Here is a 23,308-nt window from a genome sequence, read left to right as displayed (position 1 = left end):
ATGAGGGAAGACCAATAACCAAGGAACTTACTGAATATGTAAATACTGAATTACATGGAGGGGACCGAAAGCAAAAGCTGAAGTGGGTGCAGGCTGGAAGGAACAGTCAGAAACCAAACCCTCTTTCAAGCCCTCATCTGTGTAAAATCTTCCTGTTCTGTTCTGTAGAACTCAAAGCTCAGAGTTGTCCAGCTTTTGTTCCCAACTGCTACCCTAAGGCCTGCCTTCTGCTCTGTCACCAACACTACTGGAGGAATCGTTAAACTGACATTTGATTGATTACAGAAGTATAGGAACAATAAGTAATTTTAAAATTCTGTTCCTAGATTGCAGCGGGGATTAAATTAAAGATTTTTCTAGTTGAACTCTGTAGTACAGCTGTAGCAAAATTATGAATAAAAGTAATAGCTAACATTGATACCTTACGCATGCCAGTCGCTGTCTTAAATACTTCATATTAGTTCAACTATAACAACTATCACTTGATGTTGATACCATTATTATCTCCATCTTATAAATGAGAAGACTGAGATTTGTGATAATTAAACAACCTGCTGAGGATCACAGTGAGATATGGGACATGAAAGGATTGAAACCCAGGCAGTCTAACCTAGAACCTGCATGCAAAACTGGAAAATGCAGAACATTATAGGAGCCTACAAAGCTAAGTTGGGGGCTGGACTTTACAAATTCTTCTCTGTGTGTACACAAGAGGGACGTGTGTGTGTTGAAATGTTTACGGATGGGGCAAACAGCAGGAAAGACAGGGCAAGTAGCATCCTACCCCACTGTCTGGCCGTAGGGAAAGGCTTTGACCTTGGGAAATGGACATGGTCTTGGTGTGAAAGAAACGCCAAACACTAAGGCTAAGCTCAAGTCTAAGCTCCGTGTCTAGAACAAACTCTCAGCTGTCAAAAATAGTCTCCACATTTGCAGAAAGTTCTCCAAAATCTGTCAGGATGAACAATAATAAAAGATTGGGTCCACAAATGAGTTTGTCATTAATTTTGGCAGTACCAGAAAATGTACAGCCAAAAATGGGATTGATGTGCTGAGCGAAACAGTAATGCTAAAAGAGATTTAAAAACAAGGAAGCAGTAACGTTAATATTGCTACATATTAAATATTTGAATGTTGTTTAAACATCAATTCCTAAAGACCCGGACAATGATTATGAGTAGATATACTCAAATAGGAACGAGCAATCTTGCTATTTTTTATAGTCATGTATTCAGTCAGTTTGTTACTATGGAATCACATATGATGTCATAAATTTGACATTCCACACAAGCCTAGACTGAGCAGCAGAAGGAACAAGAAATGGAGCTGGGGAGATGAACACCTGGGTAACAGCCAAATAATTTTGTTAGTTAAAGAAATGAGTCAAACATCTCTGAAACAGAAAAGGAAGGTGAGTGAATTAAACATCCTAGAATCTTGCCAAAGAGCCAAGGAAAAGTAGATATCAGTCCATAACTTACCTCTAGGACTTCTCTGAAATAATCGAACCATTTTAGATGATGATGACACGTAGAGAAGATGGAGGGGCAAGGAAAGGAAGTGGTGAGAGGGAGAAAGGGCAGTTAACGTAGAGAGTATAAGTCAATCTGATAAATCAGCATTTATTGAGTTTATGCTCATGTGTTAGTTGTAAGAGGTGAAAACACAGTTGCTATCTCTGAAGAATGCACAGCCTAGTAGGAAACCGGCCACATAAAGTACAATGCAGTGATCTGTAAAAGCGTGTACAAATGACACGGGCAACCTAGAGAAATGTTTAAGTCTGGGAACTTCTCCCAGGTCACACTGAGCTGGGTTCGAAGATATTACAGGGAAGAGGAGACCACAAGTAAATAGGGTGGTATGTAGGCCAACACAAGTCATTCGGCAAAGAACACAGGGATGAAGTGGAGGGGTGCAAGTCGGAGGTAGACAGGGTACATCAGCAGGCTCCTGGTCTGTCTATCCACACGAACAAAGAATGTATCCAGAAATGAAGCACAGTTATAGTTATGCTTTAGAATGTCACCCTAAGTAAGTGGGGTGGGTGGATCTAGAAGTTGGGAAGATTTGAGACCGTGAAACCTGATTAAAAGGCTATATTCTAAGAATGTAGGCCCATGGCGATCTGAGGCCTGGAACAAGGCAATGATAACAGGGATGGAGAAAATATGTCTTGGAGTTACAAGTGACGATTTTACGGTGGTGGTGTGGGATTAATGGAAAATTTGTAGGATTAGTGCGAGGATCGCACAGCTATGCCATTCTCCGCTGTCACAGACTTGATCATTCAACTAACATTGATCAGATTTTTCCTGAGTATGAGGCACAGAGCATACAGAAATGACTAGGCTGCCCCCTTGTACCTTGGTCTTAGCTAGAAGCTGAGCTCCTTAAAAGATAAATAACACTAATCTTAATCACATCACAGCTACTGAATTAGCATGAAATGATACAAAGAGTGACCCAACACAATAGTATTTCTCTCAATTGAAAATGAAAACAAAAACTTAAACAGGTGTCCATGAAGTGAGTTATCTTCACTTCATGTCTATTAGTTTGTTAAGAAGAAACCTCTTTTCACTCTGGATGCTGTAATTAGATAACCTGAACAGAAGACATGCCTGTCAATAGGTCCACACAGGATCTTCATAGCATTAAGGTCCTCAGTTTTAAAAATCAGACTAATATCGGTGAGGCTCAGATCCACAGAAAATTGGAATGTGGTTTATTGAGAAAACAAGAGAAGTTTCAATTCGGCATGACCAAAGTAAAAGTTCCATAAGTGGCAACCTTTAGAGTAATGGGGGAGACAAAAATGGTGTTCTGTGTGAGCAACCTCACATTTAAATCCAAGCATTGCTAACCCCTGGGGAACTTTCCCATAGCACATCTCATATCACAATTTTTAAAATGACAAATGCCTCATGCCTCGATACCTTAAACCTAGACACCACCAAACTCCTACTTGAAAAATTAACTTATCTAGTTCTTTGATGTGTTATTTCCACTCATGCTTAGTGGAACAGGACAAAAAAATGTCAAACTTTATATAGTTTTTTTTATATTGGCAAGGAGATGAATGCTAATTTTAACTTATCCTTTTATTCCCAAGCCCCAGGTTTCTAATGCCTCTGAGATTAAAATTAACAAACATTCTTTGTTTCCATATTAAGAATGATTCTGCAACAAAATACTCAAAAGACAGTCTAGAAACAGAGAAAAGACGCGATTCAGAGAAATCAGTTCGTCTGAGCACACAGGTGAGCTGACCTCTTTATAGGTGGTGAAAGAATTAAAGAGCGGAAAGCAAAACAGAAAATATGAGGGGGCAGGGAGTTCTGGGAGACTGAGCTGTTGAGGTTTGTATTAAGGGATACCCAGTGTCCTCACGGAGAGGTGAAGGAAAAGCTAGGAGAAGGTGGCCCTGCCTTCCCTCCAGTACACATCCCCACGTTCACACAGAAAATGCGGTGTAGGAACCTCAGCCGTCGCCTCTGCTCAGCCTGTGGGAGGAGACTGGTCTTTGTTCAGGTCAGGGAGGGAAGGGGAGTCTGGCCATCGCATTGACCATTTTCTGCACAATCTTTCAGATGAGGCGTGCAGTCAATCCGAATCACTGGCTGAGATGTTGCCCCATGCGTGGCCACCTGTCGTGTAGACACTGCCCTAGTGCAGCTGAGGGAACAGTCCTTCTTGGCCCCTGCCGCACAATACGTATTTATATTCACATGTGCCTGTTTTGGGAACAGGGCCACCAGATCACCATGATCAGGGTGAGCAGAGATCAAACTACTGATTTTGTAGGGGAGCCACAGTCAGTCTGGGGGAGGGGAAGGATATGGGGCATAGGAACTTGTCCCCTAGCCTCTTCACTGTGTCCGTCAATGTTGTTCCTCCCGGAGGCAATGCTGTTCCCTCCTACGCAGCTGCCTTGGAGCCCCACTGCACTCTTGTTTAGGTACCAGCTGCCCTCATCTTTATAGTCTGGTCAAAAATGGTGGATATGTCTTTTTAGCAAATGTCAATGAGCTTATCCTTAAAGCAAGACATGGGGAAAGAGAGAAAAAATGGTCAACTTGATCAACTAGCATGTAAGAGTGACAGGTGAAAAAATATCAGATATCCGATTTGTTTCTTGCTTTTGAATGCTCCTCCGTGAAGTGAGGACTGGGCCAGAGCTAGACTGGCACACAAAGGCCAAGACTGGATTAAGGGCCACAGTGGCCAGGGATCTTCTCAGTGGGTGCTGCTGTGTTTAGCCTGGCAGGGCTGTTCTGTAGGCACAAGCATGGGAAGAGCGGGTGGTGGAGTGTTAAACCCCTGGGTCTCTTCTCTCCTCAAAAGGGATCACAAGAAGTACTGCCAAAGACAGATTCTCGAGGGAACATCGTGCGAAGTCAGTGGTCCGGGACTTCACGGAACACAACCACCAGAGCCACCTCGTTAGACGAGCCCAGAAGCAAGACCAAGGTAGAGGTGGAGAGGAAAGGGTGGAGTACAGCATAGCGTAACAGTAAGCGTAACAACAGTAAGGCTCATGACGGTGGCTAACGTTTAGTGATGCTTTCTGTGTGCCAGCCCCTGTTCTATGTCCTTTACATGTTTTAGCTAATTTAGCCCTCACGAACCCGCCCCCCCCATAAGCCCTATTTTACAGCTGAAAAACATACAAAATAAATTGCCTAAGATTTCACATTAATAATGCTAATAGAGCTAGGTATACACTTAATGATTAAACTCCATGGTTTCTCACCCTTCCTTCCTTCCTTCCTTCCTTCCTTCCTTCCTTCCTTCCTTCCTTCCTTCCTTCCTCCCTCCCTCCCTCCCTCCCTCCCTCCCTCCCTCCCTCCCTCCCTCCCTCCCTCCCTAACTATTGAGTACTCAAGACTAAGGGGTGTGTGTGGGGGGGTGGAAAGGTCAACAAAGATGATAAATTGTTGAAGAGTGTTAGATTGTGTAGCACTTTGGGGCCTTAAGTAAGCCTGGCCACATGAGAAGTAAAAGTTTTAAGATTAAGTTTTTGGTTGCAGAGAGAGTGGCACAGATCCAGTCACTGGGAAAACACGTGTTCCTGCCAATCCATCTGTCTCTGTGAGGACTGTCTCAATAATCTAACCAAGAAAATGCCTTTCAAAACACGGGAAACTGTCATAAAAATGGAAATAATATATGGATGTTTAATGACTTCGTGCACAGCTTAGTTCAGGGTCCTTTCTCTAGGGTGGCTCCTTCCTGTGTAGGAAGGTGACTCCCTCCAGGGGAGCTCCGCGGACACACAAAGCCCTGAGGGCACAGGGCTCCAGCCTCGCCGGCTCCCTGTAAGTCCCTGCCTTAGTCTCAGGGCAGACTTGGAGAGGGGCACCTCCCAGGGGTTCTGTGGAGTGTTCTGGGGGTACATGGGGTCTAGGTGCTCATGGAGCTAACTGGGGGTCACTGATGCAGGCAGCGGCAAGCAAGGCCCCTTACTCAAGTTGCCTGGAAGTCTCTAACTGGGCAGGTGTACAGACAGAAGTCAAATGACCGAACTTTGCCAACTGTGTGCCATCCCTCTAAGGGCAAGAAAGAGGGCCTGTGCCCAGCTGCTCAAAAAAAAGTGTGACATGCTGATGGGGGAGCAGGGCGAGGCTAGGGGGCAATGAACGCCGCCCACCGTGTCTGAGTCCATTTAACCTAAGTGTCCAACATCTGGAGCCTTGAAATGTCTGCGCCCCTTTGGGCCCCGCCTAGGAGCTGAGATGAACCAGGATCCAATCAAGGGCTAGGAATGGAACAGAGGAAAGGGGACAGCGCCCCACCTCAGCTGGAGAGGGGGCAGGGAGCCCGGCGCGCAGCTCAGGCGCCCGTCTCCTTGCCCAGGTCCCCACCAGCTCCACCACCTCGCGGACCTCGTCCACCTCGCCCAGCCAGCAGGCGTCCCAGCAGGCGTCCCAGCTCGAGCTGTCCGAGCAGACGTCCCCGCCCCCGCCCGTGCTGCACACGCCCCCCACGCTCGCCGACTCCAGCCCCCCGACGCCCCCCGAGCCGCAGCCCCAGCCCCCGTCGCAGCCCGGCTCCCGGCGCGGCACCAAGATGCACGAGAACCACGACTCCTGGGCGCACGGCCTGCTGCGCGACGGCCGCGACTCGCGGGACGTCCGCGACCCGCAGCGGGACTACCCGCGCACGCCCCCGGCCGAGTGGAAGTCCTACACGCAGCGCAGGTCCGGCTACGGCTCCCAGCTGGACCGCGACTGCCCGCCCGACCTGACCCGGCAGCGCGAGGACGACGACGACGACGAGGCCTACTGGTCGTCCGTGCGGACCCTGTACGAGAAGAGCCCCGGCTGCTCGCGCCCGCGGCCGGTGAGCAGCGCCCGCAGCGCCCCAGCGCCCGCAGCGCCCGCAGCGCCCGCAGTGCCCCAGCGTCCCAGCGCCCGCAGCGCCCCAGCGTCCCAGCGCCCCACGGTCCCAGCATCCGCAGCGCCCCAGAGCCCGCAGCACGCCAGCGCCCGCAGAGCCCGCAGAGCCCGCAGAGCCCAGCGCCCCAGCGCCCGCATTGCCCAGAGCGCCCGCAGAGCCCCAGCGCCCGCTGCCCTGGGTGCCTCTGCGCGGCCCGCAGCCCAGGCCTCTCCCAGCACCCCTCCCCTCCGCGCTGTGGGGAGCCCGAGTGGGCCCCAAGCCTCCCCCCTGCGGCCCCTGTGGCCGCGATGGGGGCTGGCGGGGGTCCCAGGCCTTGGCCATCTCCAGCCGCCCTGCGCTCTAAGCAAGGGCCCGTCTGTTTTCTTCCCACCCTGACCTGGGAGGAGCCCTGGCCCCGATCCCTTCCCGTCTGTGTGACCGCCCCCCTCCCCTTGGCACCCCTGTCCGCAGCCCAAACCCAAGCACGCCATCACGGTCGCTGTGTCCTCCCGGGCCCTCTTCAACATGCTGGATGGCAAGAAGATCTACGAGGAAGAGGGGCTGGAAAAGTACATGGAGTATCAGCTCTGCAATGAGAACGTCATCCTGACCCCGGGGCCGGGCTTCCGCTTCGTCAAGGTACCGCCAAGCTGATTTTGTCGCTAGACACGCGTGGGGAGGGGAGGACTCAGGCCGACCCTTGGGATGGCATCCAGGTTCCCTCCTAATCCCTGATCCACCTTTGTCATTCTGGCCCCTGTAGTTGACCCAGGTCAGTTCATGCTCTCAAAGAGGCTTCCGGACTGTTGAGCCCTAATGTGAGATGTTGAGCTTTCCCAGGTGGAGTCCCAATCGTGAGACCTGTGCGGAAACCGTGCTCCCTCCTTAGAAGTAGTGGTACCAGAAAAAATAATGAGTTTACAATTCCGAGCACTAGTAGAAATAAAATGCCTCCTTAAAATGAGATGAAATTCACTTTTGCTGCTTTTGACCCAAACAGAGCATATTTTAAAAAATCAAGATGTTCTTGGCACTTAGGGACATGATTTTAATAAACGTTCTCTAAATTTATACAGAAATGTATAGCACTTTAACTGTGATCCTCTACTTAACTTAAATATTACACAATAGCATCATAACCAGGCAAAAATAAGTGACAACTCCACAGTTGTAAGTAGAAAGTACTTATGGGGCATGAGAGGAGCATGAGAGAAAACCACACACCTATTCTAAAGACTACTGCTTAAAAATAGACAAAGTGCTCTTTGGCAACACATATACTGAAGCTGGAACAATACAGATCATTGGCATGGCCGTTATGCAAGGTTAACATGCAAATTCATGATGCATTCTATACTTTTCACAATAAAAATAACCATCGAAAAAAATAAATTTTAATTTAAAAAAAAATCATCATCATCAACCCGAGTGGCCATCAAGAGACAATTAGATAAAGAAGCTATGGTACATATATACAATGGAATATTACTTGGCTATAACTCGGCTATAAAAAGGAACAAACTCAACATCTGCAACGCCATGGATGGACCTAGAAGGTATTACACTAAGTGAACTAAGTTAGACAGAGAAAGACAAATTCTATATGATTTCACTTATATGTGGAATCTAAAGAGCAAAATAAATGAAAAAAAACAAAAAAGAAATAGACTCATAGACACAGAGAACAAACAGGGTTGCCAGACAGGAAGGGTTTGGGGGAACTGGGTGAAAAAGGGGAAGGGATTAAGAAGTATGAAGTGGTAGTTACAAAATAGACATGGGGATGTAAAATACAGCATAGGGAACATAATTAATAATTTCGTAGTAAATACGTATGGTGCCAGGTAGGTGCTAGAATTACCTGGGGGATCGCTTTGTAAATCACATGATTGTCTGACCGCTGTGCTGTACACCTGAAACTGGTATAAGATGACACTGAATGTGAACAGTAATTGAAAAATAAAATAATAATTATCATATGATCAAGAAAGGCAGACTTTACAAAACAAACAAAAAATAGACAAAGTGTAAAAGAGCTAGCCTGATCCTTCTCTCTACCAGCCAACAGAGATAGTGCTAATAGAGCGGATGTAACAATTTGCAGCAAGTACTACCTATATATTCACTAATCAGTAACTGAAGCCTTGCATGTGAGAGGCATAAAATACAGAAGCGAATGACATAACCCCGCCTTAAAGAAGCCATAATCTCTCAGTGAAGTCTTCAAAGCTTGACTTTGACACTGATGAGATCCCTTCTCTCCAGACTCCCGGGCCCACCTTGCCTGGCCCACTTTACGCGAGCTCATGTTTGTAACCTACAGGCCCTGCAGCATGTCAATGCTAGACTCCGGGATCTGTATCCTGAAGAACAAGACTTATTTGATATTGTACTGATGACTAATAACCATGCCCAAGTGGGAGTGCGGCTTATAAACAGCGTCAATCACTATGGTAAGTAAAATAAATACCATGTGGAAGAACAGCTCGCTGCTCTGGAGGAGAGAAGCCATGTTATTTTGCTAACTGTGGCCTAACGAACGCAGTGTCTTTGATAATGACACCCCCTCCTGCGTGAGGAATGTTTATTTGCCTATGTCAGAACAAGAGGGGCCATGTTCATTTTTAACTTCAGCACACAGTTGGGCCCAAAGCTCTGGACTTAACTTGTCAAGTGTGAATTTCAAAGTCTTAATCCCAGGTCCTGCAATATATTTCTGTTTTATGTTTTTCACTTCTGAACTTGACTTCAAGGAGCCGTCAACCCGGAGGCTTTCGCTGTGTGATCAAACTTCTTGCTCACCACAGATACATGTTAAAGGTTTAAAGGTTTTCACCGCTCCTTTCCACTCTTAAACTCTGATTTTCCCTGGCTGCTCTCCCCACACATCAAAAGTCTCCATCAATGTGCAGGAGACTTTAAGAGAAAGTCCTCCTCCCTGTTATGGAATTACCTGACTTCTTATTTGGGGACTTCTGGCCTCTTTTCTAAGTGACATCAGCTTTATGGATATGTGAAGCCAAAATAAGGTGTAAATTTGGCATATTTAAATCCTGGTTGAAATTGGGCGTATTTATAAATAATCAAGATATATTACAAGTTATGAGCTTTACATTGTCCTAACTACATACTTTAAAAAATGCTTGCCTTTCAAAAATGCAACTTTCATAGTGTTACGACACGAACGTATATAAAAGGTTTACAATAGACAACTGGCATAGATTAGTTACTCACTAAAGTGCAGCTACTATTTGCGTTAGTAGGCGGTTTAGGTCTATCTACCCCTCACCACACTGAGCCCATCAAAGGTAGAAGCATAAAAAAATCATTGTTATTCACCTATCCAATCTGCTAATTAACTGACTGAACCGAATCTTCTCACGCAGCCTTGTTCATGGAATAACTGCCTTTCGCTTGGAAGAAGAGTCAGTCACTTGCCTTCTCTGGGTACTGAGGCCATTTGTTTCTCTCTCTGCTGTGGTCTTTGTTACATTATAATTATCTGTTTACAAGCCTGGCTCCTCAGTGAACTGTTGTCTCTTTGAGATAAGGGACAATGTTCTAGTCATTTCTAAAATCCCGGTGCCACCATGTAATTTCTGATCATTAAAATAATATAACTAAGGATTTGTACAGTTTTGTGACACTTATGCCCAGTGTTGGCTTAAGTGAAAAACAGAGTATTTTGTTAATACCAAAACAAATACTTGCACCTCAACTGTTGATGGACCCTATCTACTCTCTTGGTCCATATAGGTGACAGACTCAAACTTCTGCTTTATATGATACCCAGCTACCTAGTTTATCACGTATCTAAGAACACTTTGAATGGGTACATTTCGTACATGCATAATGCTGTACCTCACTGAACTAGTCACACGTTGTTGAATGATGTTTTGCTTCTATAAATAACCCTGCACTGAGACATTTCCTACATACATCTTTATCAGAGTTTTAGATTATTCCCTAGAATAAACTAATAACAATTTTTTAAAGGAAAAGGAATCCTAGGTCAAAATGTATAAACCAATTTACAGTTCTTCATATATTTTGTCAAATTACTTTTTAGATAGCCTGTACCAATTTATACTTTTATCCATAGTGTATTTGGGTGCTTATTTTACAAACCTCTCACCAACATCTAGTATATTTTTAATTGTTTATTTAAAAGACATTTGATGGTATATTGTGTTTAGTCTGCTAATAATTCCATTTAAAATTTCAAGTCAGGAAACAGAGACAATTTCCTACCTGTTGTTGCTGCTTTTAGAAGACTGTTCCATTCCTAGCACACATTTTTATTACAGTTGTATTGTTACTGAAGGACAGAAATGGTACTTAAAATAGAGCCACACTTTAACTGGCCTTTACAACAACTCAGGAGGCTGCAGGCGAAGGGCAGGAATCAACAGGACCCAGTGGGCTTAGACAAGACGTTAGGTCTCAGTGTCCTTTTCTGTGACGAAGATAATAATGCTGTTGTTGTGACGCTAAACTGGCAAGGCCCATGGGGATGGACTTCATAACTTACGCACCCGGCACATCTACTGTTAAATAAGAGACTGACTGGCGCTAAGAAGGAAACTGTAAAACCTCAGGAGGCTCTGCCGTCCCCAAGGTCAGTCTCAGCTGCACGGACGGTAAGTGGACAGTCTTCAGTCTCTGACGTAACCTCTTTCTGGCCCCGCAACAGGCCTGCTGATTGACCGCTTCTGTCTGACGGGCGGGAAGAGCCCCATCGGCTATCTGAAGGCCTATCTTACCAACTTCTATCTTTCTGCGGATTACGGAAAAGTACAAGAAGCCATACAAGAAGGTACGGGTTTGGTTTGATCCCGGTAATTAATAGGGGGGCCTGTGCTGTGCTCACTCCCACTGGGCTTCTCCCGTATGATCTGGGGCTTAGGCCTCGCTGGACTTTCTGTTAAGATTTGTCTGCAGGCGGCAGCCCTTAAGTGTGTCTTTTAGAGCTTGGACCTCCCTGGAGGTGGGCATCCCCAGAGATCCTCTCCCACCCCTTGTTAAAATGGGGGTGGCACGCAGGCAGCTGTTGTGAGGTGTGTGGCTGTGGAGCGGAGTTGAGTCATCAGGGAACAGCCACAGAGGAAATGCGAGGGCCGGGAGGGCTTTCTATTATCGTTTTACCAGTAGGAACGAAAGGTCGTGGCCCTGAATGAGCATTAATCAGCCTCCCTGGCCTCCCAGGCATCGCCTCGGCAACCATGTTCGACGGAGGCAAAGACATGTCTTACTGCGACACTCAGCTCCGTGTGGCTTTCGATGGAGACTCTGTTCTCTTCTCCGAGGAGGCCGAGTTTGCTACCAAGGAGCACGGGCTGGACAAACTCTTCCAACATGACCCACAACTTGAGAATAAGTCTTCTCCTCAGGTAGGTCAGAGGGGCGCTCGTTAATTCTGATCTGCTCGTTTCCCAGTAGATCCCAATAGCTGGTCATCGCGATGGCCTTCAGCTTACTTTATGCAGCCGCTCCTCACTTCTGATCCTTGCAGTTTTCTTCATTTTGAAGCATCTGCTGCTGACTTTTTTTTAAAAACATGCTTTTATCTAGCCTGTTGGAAACGTTTCTATGATCTTATGATAATGACTTCACCCCCCAAATGATGAGGAACAGAGGTATCGTGGCTTACCAATAAGCCATTTCTACATAACAGGTTCTCAGAATAGTAAGGTCATTTCCAACAGGTCAGTAAACATTTCGTGAACCTCCCTCTCCATGACCTCAAGCTCAATAAAGGCATTTGCTTAATTGAGAAAATCTGCAAAACTGACAGCTTGAGTTGAATCAAATAATGAGCCTCAAATAAGTGCAAAACTATGAAGACCCAATCGGACTGAAACGGAGTGCGCAGGCTTTCTGGAATAAATTCATGAACTGAAGTTGAAGTGTTAAAGTCATGGTCTGAGATAAACAAAACCTACAACCTCTGAACCACAGGAAATTGGAAGACTCAAAATATTCTCCAGACTGAATCTGAGCTAATGGATCATTCAGTTTAATCTATGAATCCTACCAAGAAATTTAACTGGCCTCCTTTTTTCTGCTCTTCTTGAACTGAAGATAAATATATATTTTTATTACATTTATAAAAGTATTACTAGATTAACTGAAAGTTTACAAGTTTTACTAACTAAACTTACATTACATCAAGTGATATTTAAACTGTGTGTGTGTGTTTCACTTTATAGTCCCCTCCTAAATAGCTCCTTTGGAAAAATTGCTCTCATGTTATAAAGTTGTTCAGTGTTAACAAAGTTTACAATTGAGAGGAAAGTCATTTGTTATATTTTATATATGTCTTCTTTGCTGAAATTCAGAGCCCATCATATATTAGCCTTTAACTATTATTGAAATGTGGAAGCTCTCCAAAAAAAAAAAACCACAAAAAACCTTCAAAAAAAGAATTACTTGAAGATAATCTCAGTCTTTTCCACAGCAGCATTCAATAGTAAAAGACAATGGTGCTCTACTATTGGTGGGAATGCAGATTAGTGCAGCCACTATGGAAAACAGTATGGAGGTTCCTCAGAAATTAAAAATGGAGCTGCCTTATGACCCAGCAATTCCAGTGGTGGGTACATATCTGAAGAAACCCAAAACACTAATTTGAAAGAATATATGCATCCCTATGTTCTCTGCAGTGTTATTTACAATAACCAATATATGGAACCAAAGCAAGTGCCCATCAACAGACAAGTGGATAAAAAAGCTGTGGTACATAAATACAGTGGAATATTACTTGGCCATAAAAAATGAAATCTTATTATATGGGATAGTGTGGATGAACCTAGAGGACAGTATACTAAATGAAATAAGTCAGTCAAATAAACTAAAATACCTTATGATTTCATTTTCATGTGGAATCTAAAGAACAAAATATATGAAGAAGCAAAATTGAAACAGGCTCATAGATACAATGAACAGACTGGTGGTTGCTAGAGGGGGAAGGGCTTGGAGGACTGGGTGAAAAAGGCGCATGCATTGAGAAGTACAAATTGGTAGTAACAAAATAGTCACAGGGATGTAAAGTACAGCATAGGGAATATAGTCAATAATACTGTAATAACTATGTACGGTGCCAGGTAGGTACTGGAAATATTGGAGTAAACGCTTTGTAAAGCATATGATTGTCTAACCACTATGCTATACACCTGAAGCTAATACAAAATGATACTGAATGTAAACTATAATTTAAAAAGTTTAAAGTAGATTTAAAGAAAAGACAGTGGAGCACTATTTATAAGATCAAATGGAAAGAACATATAAGTCACAGATCCTATATCCAGCCAAAAGTTCATTCAAGTAAAAAGGAAACAGGTCAACAGTTGAGAACATACAATATTATCTGGGATTTAATTTCCATAAGATTCCTTGACAAAAGGAGTACTAGAGGACACATTTTGGTTAATATGTGGATGACTAGAAATACAAAGGCAAAAATGGACCTGGAATATATTTAATCATAGAACCAAACTAAAACAATCATAGGAACTAGGGAGCAGAAAAGAAACTACATACTACGTGCCCTTATATAGAAATTATACAACTAATGAAAGCTGGAAAAACATGGAGGAAAAAGGTCCAAGGAAGAGTACGTATGCTGATATCTTCAAGTACAATAGCTGATCAAAGTATAAAATGTAAAGCTGATAAACAAATATGAGAATCCTTAATAATGCAAATGTAACAAGTAAAATCGGATGGCTGAAGAAGAAATACAGATAAAGGAGAGGTAAAGAAGTATCCTCATTTCATTATTTCTCATTGTAACAAATAATTGACCTGGGATTTTTTTAAAATAGAGTACTGGAGGGACTATAAAAAGTTATAGTTATTAAGGTAACCAATAGAAGGAAATAATATAAACCTTCCTAAATCTTAGAAGAAACACACATACACACACGTACCGAAAAAGGCACTTGTTAGTGAACAATCCTTTAAAATCTTTAAACATGAAAAATACAATAAAAATCATAAGACAGAACCATTACCATGCATATTCGTAATATCAATAAATATAAATGTCCTAAAACTCCACTTTTGTTTTCAAAATTTAAGACTTTCAGATTGGCTCACATAGCAAAATCCAATTCTATGCTCTATACCATAGAACTACAAGTAAAACTAAGTGTTTAGAAAGGTTGACGATAAAAGCAACTGTGATGTTATACAAAGTTTTTGTAAATATAAGACAAGGCCAGATTCAAGCCAACAAGGTATGACACACGATAAAGGGGTATACTTTATAAGGGTAAAGTGTGCAATTCAGAAAAAGCAAATTAAAAGAGTAGTGCTTTTGGTAATTAACTGAGCTTTATGTAAAGTATCCCACTTTGCCATCAATAATTTATGTCTGTTGCCTTGGTTTACCTTTTCAATAGAAACTTCTTTCACTCTTAAAAAATATCTGTGTTTAGACAACAAATTATATGACCATCCTACATTTATTGGAGGAATGCAAGGATGGTTCCATATAAGGGAGTATATTCAAGTAAATGCAAGGCGTTTCAGCATTGTGCCATTGGCTTTGTAATACTGTAGAATGACATCCTTTTATAAGCTCTTATAAGCCTCTGTTTTTCAGCATTCACTTCCTTTGCTTCACTGGATCACAGCTGTGGCATATGTTCCTTTTGCAGGGTCCCTTGAAATGCTTTCTGGAAGAATTAGGCAGACTGCAAAAGAAGTTCTATGCCAAAGACCAACGGTTATGTTGCCCTATCAGGACTTACCTGGTTACAGCCAGGAGTGCAGCCAGTTCAGGTGCCCGAGTGCTGAAAATGCTCCGCCGCTGGGGTCTAGAGATAGATGAAGCCCTTTTCCTTGCTGGAGCCTCCAAAAGTCCCATCTTGGTGAAAATACGGCCCCACATCTTCTTTGATGACCGCATGTTCCATATTGATGCTGCACAGAAACTTGGCACCAGCTCAGCTCATGTACCTTATGGCATTAATCAAAAATTGAACAATTAGTGATGGGGAGGAGAAATAAAGCGGCGAGTCTGGTGTCACAGAAGCCACTTCTTGTGGATCTCTAGGGTAATTAGTTAGGTATTTCAGAAGATTGGACCTCAGAACTTAGTTCATTTGGAAAGGTTTTCTGACATTTTTTAAAAACGTTTTGAACCTTCAAGTTATCTTCAAGCTACTTCTCTGAGATGTCAGCGCTGTTGAATACCATTGCACCTACCTTTGTGTGTAAGTCATACTGATGACTCTCTGCAATAAGTTTTGAACTTGAATGTTTGAATGCTTAAAAGGCTATGTCAGAAACCTCCTTGGTCTTACAAAGCATTGCTCATTTTTGGACGTTGGTAGGTAGAATAAATTGTTACAATTCATCATTATAGAAGAGTGATCTTCAATGGTGGAAAGAGTAGGGTTAAAGTACACTTTTGAAAATTAGAGCGTTTTAGTCCGTTGCCTCTGTGACCAGCCTTTAAATCAATGCAAAATGGAAGTATCACTCTACCTGCCTATGTATACCAATTCTGACACTAGTCATTCAGAAATAAATCAGCTGGTTATGTCACAGGGCGCTTTCCATCTAAGGCACGCTCCAAACAGAACCTCTTAGGAAGGGTTCTTTGAAGCTTATTTGGTGGGTTTGTTGCCTGTGAACAGTGTATGTAAAGTCTGCTTTGGGCTTGGCGGGTGGGCCCAGTGCTTGCATGGCAAAACAAGCCTTGGCCACAGCTTCAAATGTGACATGAAGTGTAGTATCCTGGACTTCCATTGTTCTCATTCTTCTGTGATTTTTGTTTTGTTTTGGTTCACCGTAATCTACTGCATGGTAAGGCATGGTGAGCTGGATACTTTCACGTCACCTCCTTTTCTCATCAAACCAAACATTTGTGATTTAATATTGTTACCCTTTTAATTAATGAAGAACCTAAGATCCAAGAAAGATGAAGTAGCTTGTCCAAGAATAGCAGCTAATAAATAGTAGGACTAAGATTCTAATCCAGGTCTTATTTACTTCAAAAGCTATACACACTTTTTTCTCTGTGTTACGCAGCCTTCCACACCAAGTTGTTGTTATTGGTTCCATGGCCATAGGACTGATGCTGAACAGATTAGTCATTCCATTAAATTCTATGCTTAAGATACACAGCAGTCACATAGCAGGTCTGGGTCTTCCTCTCCTCCCTTCTCCCCACCCCCTCTTGTTCCTTCTGCCCCTACGTCCATCCTACCCCACCCTCATATGCAATTTCCACCCTGGCTCTAGTGAAAGTAGACCGTTGCTGCCACACATCTTTCGACCTGCTTCCTCATTTGATGTAAGCCAGTCCAAAATATATCAGCCGTGACAATGAGTACCTAGTGTTTTCTATGCATTCCCCGGTGTGAAGTCCACAAGAGCACTCAGACCTAATCCCATCCTTGAGGAAATGTAGAACCTTAACAGTACCCTAAAGGAAGTCCAATGTGCAAACTCAAATAGCCAACACTAGAGGGCTGTTTGTTCTCGGTGCCAAATAAGGGTCACACATGAGGTTGAAGCAAATATCTACGTGGGCTGGAAGTGGTCAGGAAATGAAAACAACTGGGGTGGGCTTTGAAGGACAGAAAATGGATAAAACTGAAGGGAGAGGAAACAGATGTGTTCCAGGCTCAGGGAGTTTGATAGGGAGCTTCAAATTATGGAAGGAGAAACAAAGGCCCACGACCCCTCGTGATTTCTGTCCCTGGTGCCTTGTCTAATCCTCAGTGGTAGTGCTCTTTCCCACAGCTGCACTTTATTCTCAGCGCCCCTAAGAAAACTTCTTCCATTCTACCCCTTTTCTCTTTGTATTGTGACTTACTGTTGCATGTTATATCCTTCCCAGATGTAAAGGAGTGGAGGAGAGTTTATAAAAATCTTACAGGGATTTATTTCACACCAGACACATTGTGAGTCTCTTCTCTTGTCCTGAAGATCCTAGAATGAGGCTGGCACTGTAATTTTCTGCACCAGACAGTAAGCACCCTATTCTCTGTCCTCTCATAAGGCATGGGGACTGGCACATACCGATCGGGTGGGTGAGTAGATGGACAAATGACCACTTAAGAGTAATTTAGTCTAAAGCCACAAAGTCTTCAACTTGAAGATAGGTCCCTGTGCAGTAACTCCTGACATTTCTGAAGCATGTCCCAGTGTTTAGAGCACTTTTCGTCCCATTTATACATTTAATAGTCTTATGGAGGGGGTGAGGGGTACTTATGAAGTGGCCTGCTCGGAAGTCTGTTTACAGTAAGTGCAAAATTTTCCTCCTGTTATTCCTGCCAGTGTCAGATAAGACCATTTGAAGATGCCTTTTTCTACAGGGGCCAGATCAGAATCACCTGGGAGCTTGTAAGAAATGCAGTTCTCCGGTCGCATCTTGAACCAATTCTTAACTCTGGTCCTGGGAGTTCTGCAATTTGTGTGTGTTTTTTTAAATTGTTTCTACAAGCCCTTCAGGTGATTCTAATGCGATGCTCAAGCCTGACAACCACTGGCCTAGTCTATCTCCAACTGACAGATGTTGCTAAGCCCTTAGCCTCATTTATGGGGGAAACAGAGCCCTTCCTCAGGCTTGGGTGGGAAGGGGCAGTTCTCCGGGGATTGAAAATAAATTGAACGGGGGAGGGGGAGGGTGGTTAACAGGTCCCAGGAACAGAAAACGTTCAACCAGCCCTGCAGGGTGGGATTTGTAAACCAGCCTCTACAGAGACGTATCAACTGAGACTGTTCGATAGGCATTCACACGGGGAAGGCCACCCCCACTGGGATTTCCACGGGGTCCCGGAAAACGCGGGGCCTGTGCTCACCCTCCGCTCGGGCTGGGCGCCCCCTCCACGGAGTCACCGGGACCCGCAGGGCGGTACTCTTGCAGCCCGTCAGGGGCCCTCGGAGAGAAACTACAAGTCCCAGCATGCCCCACGCCGCGACTGCTCCCAGAGTTCTCCGCGTCCCGGTGGCGGCCACAGCCCCCGAGGCGCGGCGACTCCGGAAGTCCGGCGCAGGGGCGGGCGGGGCGGCGATGGCGGTGGCCGCGGTGGCGGCGCTGCTGGCCGCAGTGGGCGGGGCCCTGTGGCTGGCGGCCCGGCGCTTCGCGGGGGCCAGCGTCCAGCGGCTGCACGGAGGCGGGGACGCGGGCCTCATGCGCGGGAAGACCGTGCTGATCACGGGGGCCAACAGCGGCCTGGGCCGCGCCACGGCGGCCGAGCTGCTGCGCCGCGGCGCGCGGGTCATCATGGGCTGCCGCGACCGCGCGCGCGCCGAGGCGGCGGCGGGGGAGCTGCGCCGCGACCTCGGCCGGGCCGCGGGCCCCGACGCGGGCGAGGCGGGCGAGCTCGTCGTCAGGGAGCTGGACCTCGCCTCGCTGCGCTCCGTGCGCGCCTTCTGCCAGCAGATGCTCCAGGTGTGGGCTCGGGCGCCGGCTGCCGCGGCGCGGTCCCGGCGGGGCGGGGCGACCTTGAAGCCGGCGGCTCGGGCCAGTCACGTGGCTCTGAGGCGGCCTGGGGGCCGCAGGCCCGAGAAACCGGTGGGCCGTCGTCGGGTCCTCCAAGGATGGCGAGGGAGGGCGGCCCCGGAGGGACATAGGCCGGCGTCCGAACGTTTCCTTCAGCTACGGGGGGCGGCCCGGGGGACGAGCCGGGCGCCTGGACTGTCCCCGTGTCCACGTGGGTCAGGCCAAGCCCTCTCCCTTGGGGGCGCCCGGAGCGCGGAGGGGACGGCTGGCCGGGCCCCTGGGAGCCGTGCCGTCCCCGGGTGTGTCCCCCGCGGGGTGGGCAGTTGGGCGCTCTGCCCGGGGCTCGGCGCCCCCTCAGCCAGGGGCCGGGCCTCCGCGTAAACGAGCTCGGCGCCCAGCGCCACGTGCTCTACACGGGGCAGGAGTGAATCCAGAGCGAACACCTGGCGCCTATCGGAGGCGTCCTAGGTGCCAGGGGCTGTCCCAGGCCCTTAAATGGTCAGTGACAGGCCGTGCCCTTGGCGGTTAGTTGCGGGGCCCTCGCAGTGACCCCGCCGGCCGCTGGGCGTTGTGGGCCCCGTTGGCATAAGGCGAGGGAGGCACAGGCCGCCCGAGGTGACTGCCCAGGATCTGCCCCCAGAGCCCTTGCTTCTAACGCCTATGTTCCCGCTGCCTGCGTAGGTGGTAAATATCCCACCCCTGAAATTGAGATAGAAGGGTTTCCTGCAGAGGGCATTCAGAAGAGGGGGTTTCAAGTTGGCACAGGAAAAGGGCCTTTAGGAAATGGAATCGCGGGTCTAGAGCAGAGGTTCCCAAACTTCCCTTTCTTCACGATGCCCTCAGGCCAAGCGAACTATCTACCAGTCTATTTGTAGACTCTAATTAGGTTCCAATAACCTAATAATATTGATGTCATAACAACTTAGTAGCTGCTGGAAAAAATAGTACACAGAATGAAAGAAGAAAAAAGATCTATTCATTTCACTCTTAAGTAACCATAACTGCTCACTGCAGGAAATGTGTACCTGTTCACTTCTCAGACTCTGGAATCAGATTGGACTTTGCCACCCTCATTCCTTGTTCTACGTTGATTTTTAACATTGTACCTGCACTTTATTACAGCAGCTGCTAAAAACAGCCTTGCAAAGATGTGACATCATCAAAGAGAATATAACAATATCGTGTTGAAGCTGTGAACCACCTGGAACTAGTAGTTTCTGAGATGTTGAGCAGAGTATCCCTTTGTTGCTCTTGAAGATTTAAAATACTCCATAGTACCCTGGGAGTTCCTTCTGACTCTAGGACACCCTGATGCACAGTTTGGGAGCTGTTGCAGATCTAGGCAGGTTTGGGGGGAGTTTTTTTGTTTGTTTTTATGTCTACTTCATTATCAGGTAAAACAGGTTAAAAAGAAATAATACTTTTGTAAGAGATGTTGGTAGGATTAAAAGTGGGTCTTCCTCTTTTTCATTAAAATGTAGATGTGGCTCATTCCTGATACATTTGGTATTTTACTACTTTGGCCACTTGGAACAGAACTAGTTAAAAGTGAGATACAGAGATAACTAAGTTGTCCTTGCTTCCAAGTATTAAGTTCCTTCCTGGCTCTGAAGTTCAGTGACCATAACCAGAATTTTTTTTTAATGGAAATGTAAATTTCCCACAGGTTGGTATTCTTGGTATTTATATCATTTATCTCCTAGAATTAAAAAATAAAATAGTAGGTGATAAAGTCTTAAAATAACACAAGCCCAGCAAAGAATGATGGCTCAGAAATGATTAATACAGGAAACTCTTCCAAAGGATTACTGAAAGAGAACACTCCTTTCTTTCCCCCCGGGGTGAACTTTTGCCTTCTTTTTGAAGCTGACTATTGGAAAAGCGCAAGGTGCTTAGACAGACAGAATGAGAAATAGTTAATCTTCTGACGGATAGGCTTTGAAACAGTTGTGAAACTTAACACATTTTTCTTTTCACTTACACTTGGCAAAAGGGCCAGTGAAATTTGAAATTTGACCTCAAATTAATTCAATCCCGGGTCATCACTCCGTCTTTACACCTGGAACATGTTGTACATTTATTTTTCTCTGCCCATCAAAAGAGACAGAGAGGAGCCAGGAGAGGGGTGGGGAGCCAACTTAACATGAATTATGGAATGAAAAGACTTCCCTGTAAGAACAGTCTAAATTTTAGGACTTTAATCTGGAAAGATGCGGCAGGATCTGGTCACAGGGCAGAGTTCTGGCTACAGATCTAAGTTGGGGGCCCCTGGAAGCCTGAGGTAAATTTTATAGAGGGAAGAACTGTGCCTTCTAGTCATCGTAGAGTTGAAGGTGCTGGTCCTATCTCCTGTTAACCTCCTTTGCTGTTATTGTGCGACAGTATTTGACTGACTGCATTGCTCCTGATGTTTTTATATGACCCGCGTAATTTTAAAAATACTACTTTGATTTGTCCATGATGTTCTCTGGCCTTAATTTGCATCACCCACCCACTCTATTGCTTGTCCTAATTTTAAGGAAGCAACTTGAAGTTCCTCCATCCCCACAGTACCACTTACCCTTGGAAAATCCCCAAATAAAGCAATCCTAGCTTGCCCCATGTGTTCACACTAGTAGCTCTGGGAGTAAACAGCGCTGACCTGGCTTCTGCTGTATTTCCACCCTCTAGCTCACGTCGACTCTAGCTAGGGTTTGAGCACCCCACTTAGAAAAGCAAGCTGGCTTACTAATTAAGAGCGTGGGTGTTGGAATCAGAAGATTTCACCTTCAGGTTTTTGTTTGCCACTTAGGAACCCTGTTATACTGGATAAATGGCTGAACTTCAGTGCTTCTGTTTGCTTGCAAGTTGTTGAGAGTAGATGAGACAATGTGAGAAGCACAAGGCCAGGAACCTATTAAGCATACAAGTCTTTTTTAGTTCTTTGTCAGTTGTTGAAAACTCATAGAGATATTTTATAGAATTTTAGTAGTTCGTACGAAATTTTTAAAAATTTATTTTAGGTACATTTAAGGCCCATATTCATAATCCTGCTGTTCTCTTTTTCACATTTAAAGGAAGAGCCTAGACTGGACGTCTTGATCAATAACGCAGGGGTCTTCCAGTGCCCGTATATGAAGACCGAAGATGGGTTCGAGATGCAGTTTGGGGTGAACCATCTGGGTCACTTTCTACTCACCAATCTTCTCCTTGGACTACTCAAAAGTTCAGCTCCCAGCAGGATTGTGGTAGTTTCTTCCAAACTTTATAAATATGGAGACATCAACTTTGAAGACTTGAACAGTGAACAAAGCTATAATAAAAGCTTTTGTTATAGTCGGAGCAAACTGGCTAACATCCTTTTTACCAGGGAACTAGCCCGCCGCTTAGAAGGCACAAGGGTCACTGTCAACGTTTTACACCCTGGTATTGTGCGGACTAATCTTGGGAGGCACCTACACATTCCGCTGCTGGCCAAACCACTTTTTAATTTGGTGTCTTGGGCTTTTTTCAAAACTCCCATAGAAGGTGCTCAGACTTCAATTTATTTAGCCTCTTCCCCTGAGGTAGAAGGTGTGTCAGGAAAGTACTTTGGGGATTGTAAAGAGGAAGAACTACTGCCTAAAGCCATGGATGAGTCTGTTGCAAGAAAACTCTGGGATATCAGTGAAGTAATGGTTGGCATATTAAAGTAGGAACAAGAAGTGTTTAAAAAATAGATGTCACATCTGTGATCAGAAATGGGGTGGCTTGAGCACTTGCTACTTGAAAACAATTTTGGTTTTACAGTAATACTGCTAAGAGGTACATACGGGTATTTTGAAGTTATGAAAAGTTGTATTTTGGAGAACAAAATTTCAGAGAAGATGTTATAAATGTACAATAAGCATAATGAATAAAGGACAATAGAATAGATTTTAAAAATAATTGAACATGCATGGATTACAAATATTAACTCAGTATCTTTGAGTGTCATGGCCAAAGTATTAAATATTTTTATTACAGTGCTGGTTTTTTGTGTGGAAATAATATGCCTGGTGTGTGTGTACAATTCTTAGTTGGAATAAATTTACTGATGCAAATTCTTAATTGTCTGGTTTTTTAGACACTTCAGTGAAATTAGACCTTTATCTTACTAGCCCACACTTATTTTGCTATACCAAGTGTCTTTTCACATACTTTTTTGCTGCTTTTAAGAGGTAATATTTCTAAAACACAAGTCTGTGTCCCAGTGTGACTCTCCTGCTTAAAAACCTGTGGTGGTTTCCAGATACCCATAACAGTGAGTTTCCAGTACTTTTTTTTTTAAGCTGCAGAATTCTCTCTTTAAAAGAATATCTTACTCAAATGCAGAAACTGGATTGGTAAAACAGGTCATAGCAATGCAATGAGGTGGAGTCCCCCAGGCTATTCCCGAAGGGACTCTATAGAATAAAGTCGTTTATAAATAATTTCTACTTAAAGTTTAAACTCTAATATACATTTTAG

The 23,308-nt window shown here is 44.9% G+C and overlaps 1 protein-coding gene, 1 long non-coding RNA gene and 1 other non-coding gene across 8 annotated transcripts in view; 2 read left to right on the top strand and 1 right to left on the bottom strand.

Moving 5' to 3' along the window:
* LOC148091595 (uncharacterized) overlaps positions 1 to 23,308 on the bottom strand; it is a 234,948-nt gene that overhangs the window by 194,212 nt on the left and 17,428 nt on the right. The window contains exon 3 of the long non-coding RNA XR_015715510.1: positions 15,135 to 15,342. This is a non-coding gene — a long non-coding RNA (uncharacterized LOC148091595). The remainder of the gene's footprint in view (positions 1 to 15,134; positions 15,343 to 23,308) is intronic.
* On the top strand, positions 1,379 to 22,902 carry LOC107546367 (retinol dehydrogenase 14). Of its 6 annotated transcripts, none has more exons than XM_087823368.1 (10): positions 1,379 to 1,411; positions 3,177 to 3,263; positions 3,645 to 3,776; positions 4,348 to 4,479; positions 5,860 to 6,345; positions 6,853 to 7,020; positions 8,705 to 8,834; positions 11,075 to 11,197; positions 11,587 to 11,771; positions 15,042 to 15,374. In XM_087823368.1, the coding sequence occupies exons 1-10, from the start codon at positions 1,379 to 1,381 to the stop codon at positions 15,372 to 15,374; spliced, it is 1,809 nt and encodes a 602-aa protein (XP_087679494.1). The 6 variants fall into 6 exon arrangements, with proteins under 6 accessions (XP_087679494.1, XP_087679493.1, XP_087679492.1 ...); XM_087823367.1 differs by having other exon boundaries at positions 3,594 to 3,776; XM_087823366.1 differs by having other exon boundaries at positions 3,594 to 3,832; positions 4,341 to 4,479.
* On the top strand, positions 7,640 to 7,742 carry LOC148091596 (U6 spliceosomal RNA). The gene has a single exon (XR_015715595.1). It is a non-coding gene; the product is annotated as a U6 spliceosomal RNA (small nuclear RNA).

The sequence above is a fragment of the Miniopterus natalensis genome, chromosome 13, assembly GCF_054644295.1.
Source record: "Miniopterus natalensis isolate mMinNat1 chromosome 13, mMinNat1.hap1, whole genome shotgun sequence".
Lineage (NCBI taxonomy): Eukaryota > Metazoa > Chordata > Mammalia > Chiroptera > Miniopteridae > Miniopterus > Miniopterus natalensis.
The sequence above is the reverse complement of the archived record's forward strand: the minus strand, read 5'-3'. Positions and strand labels throughout refer to the sequence as shown.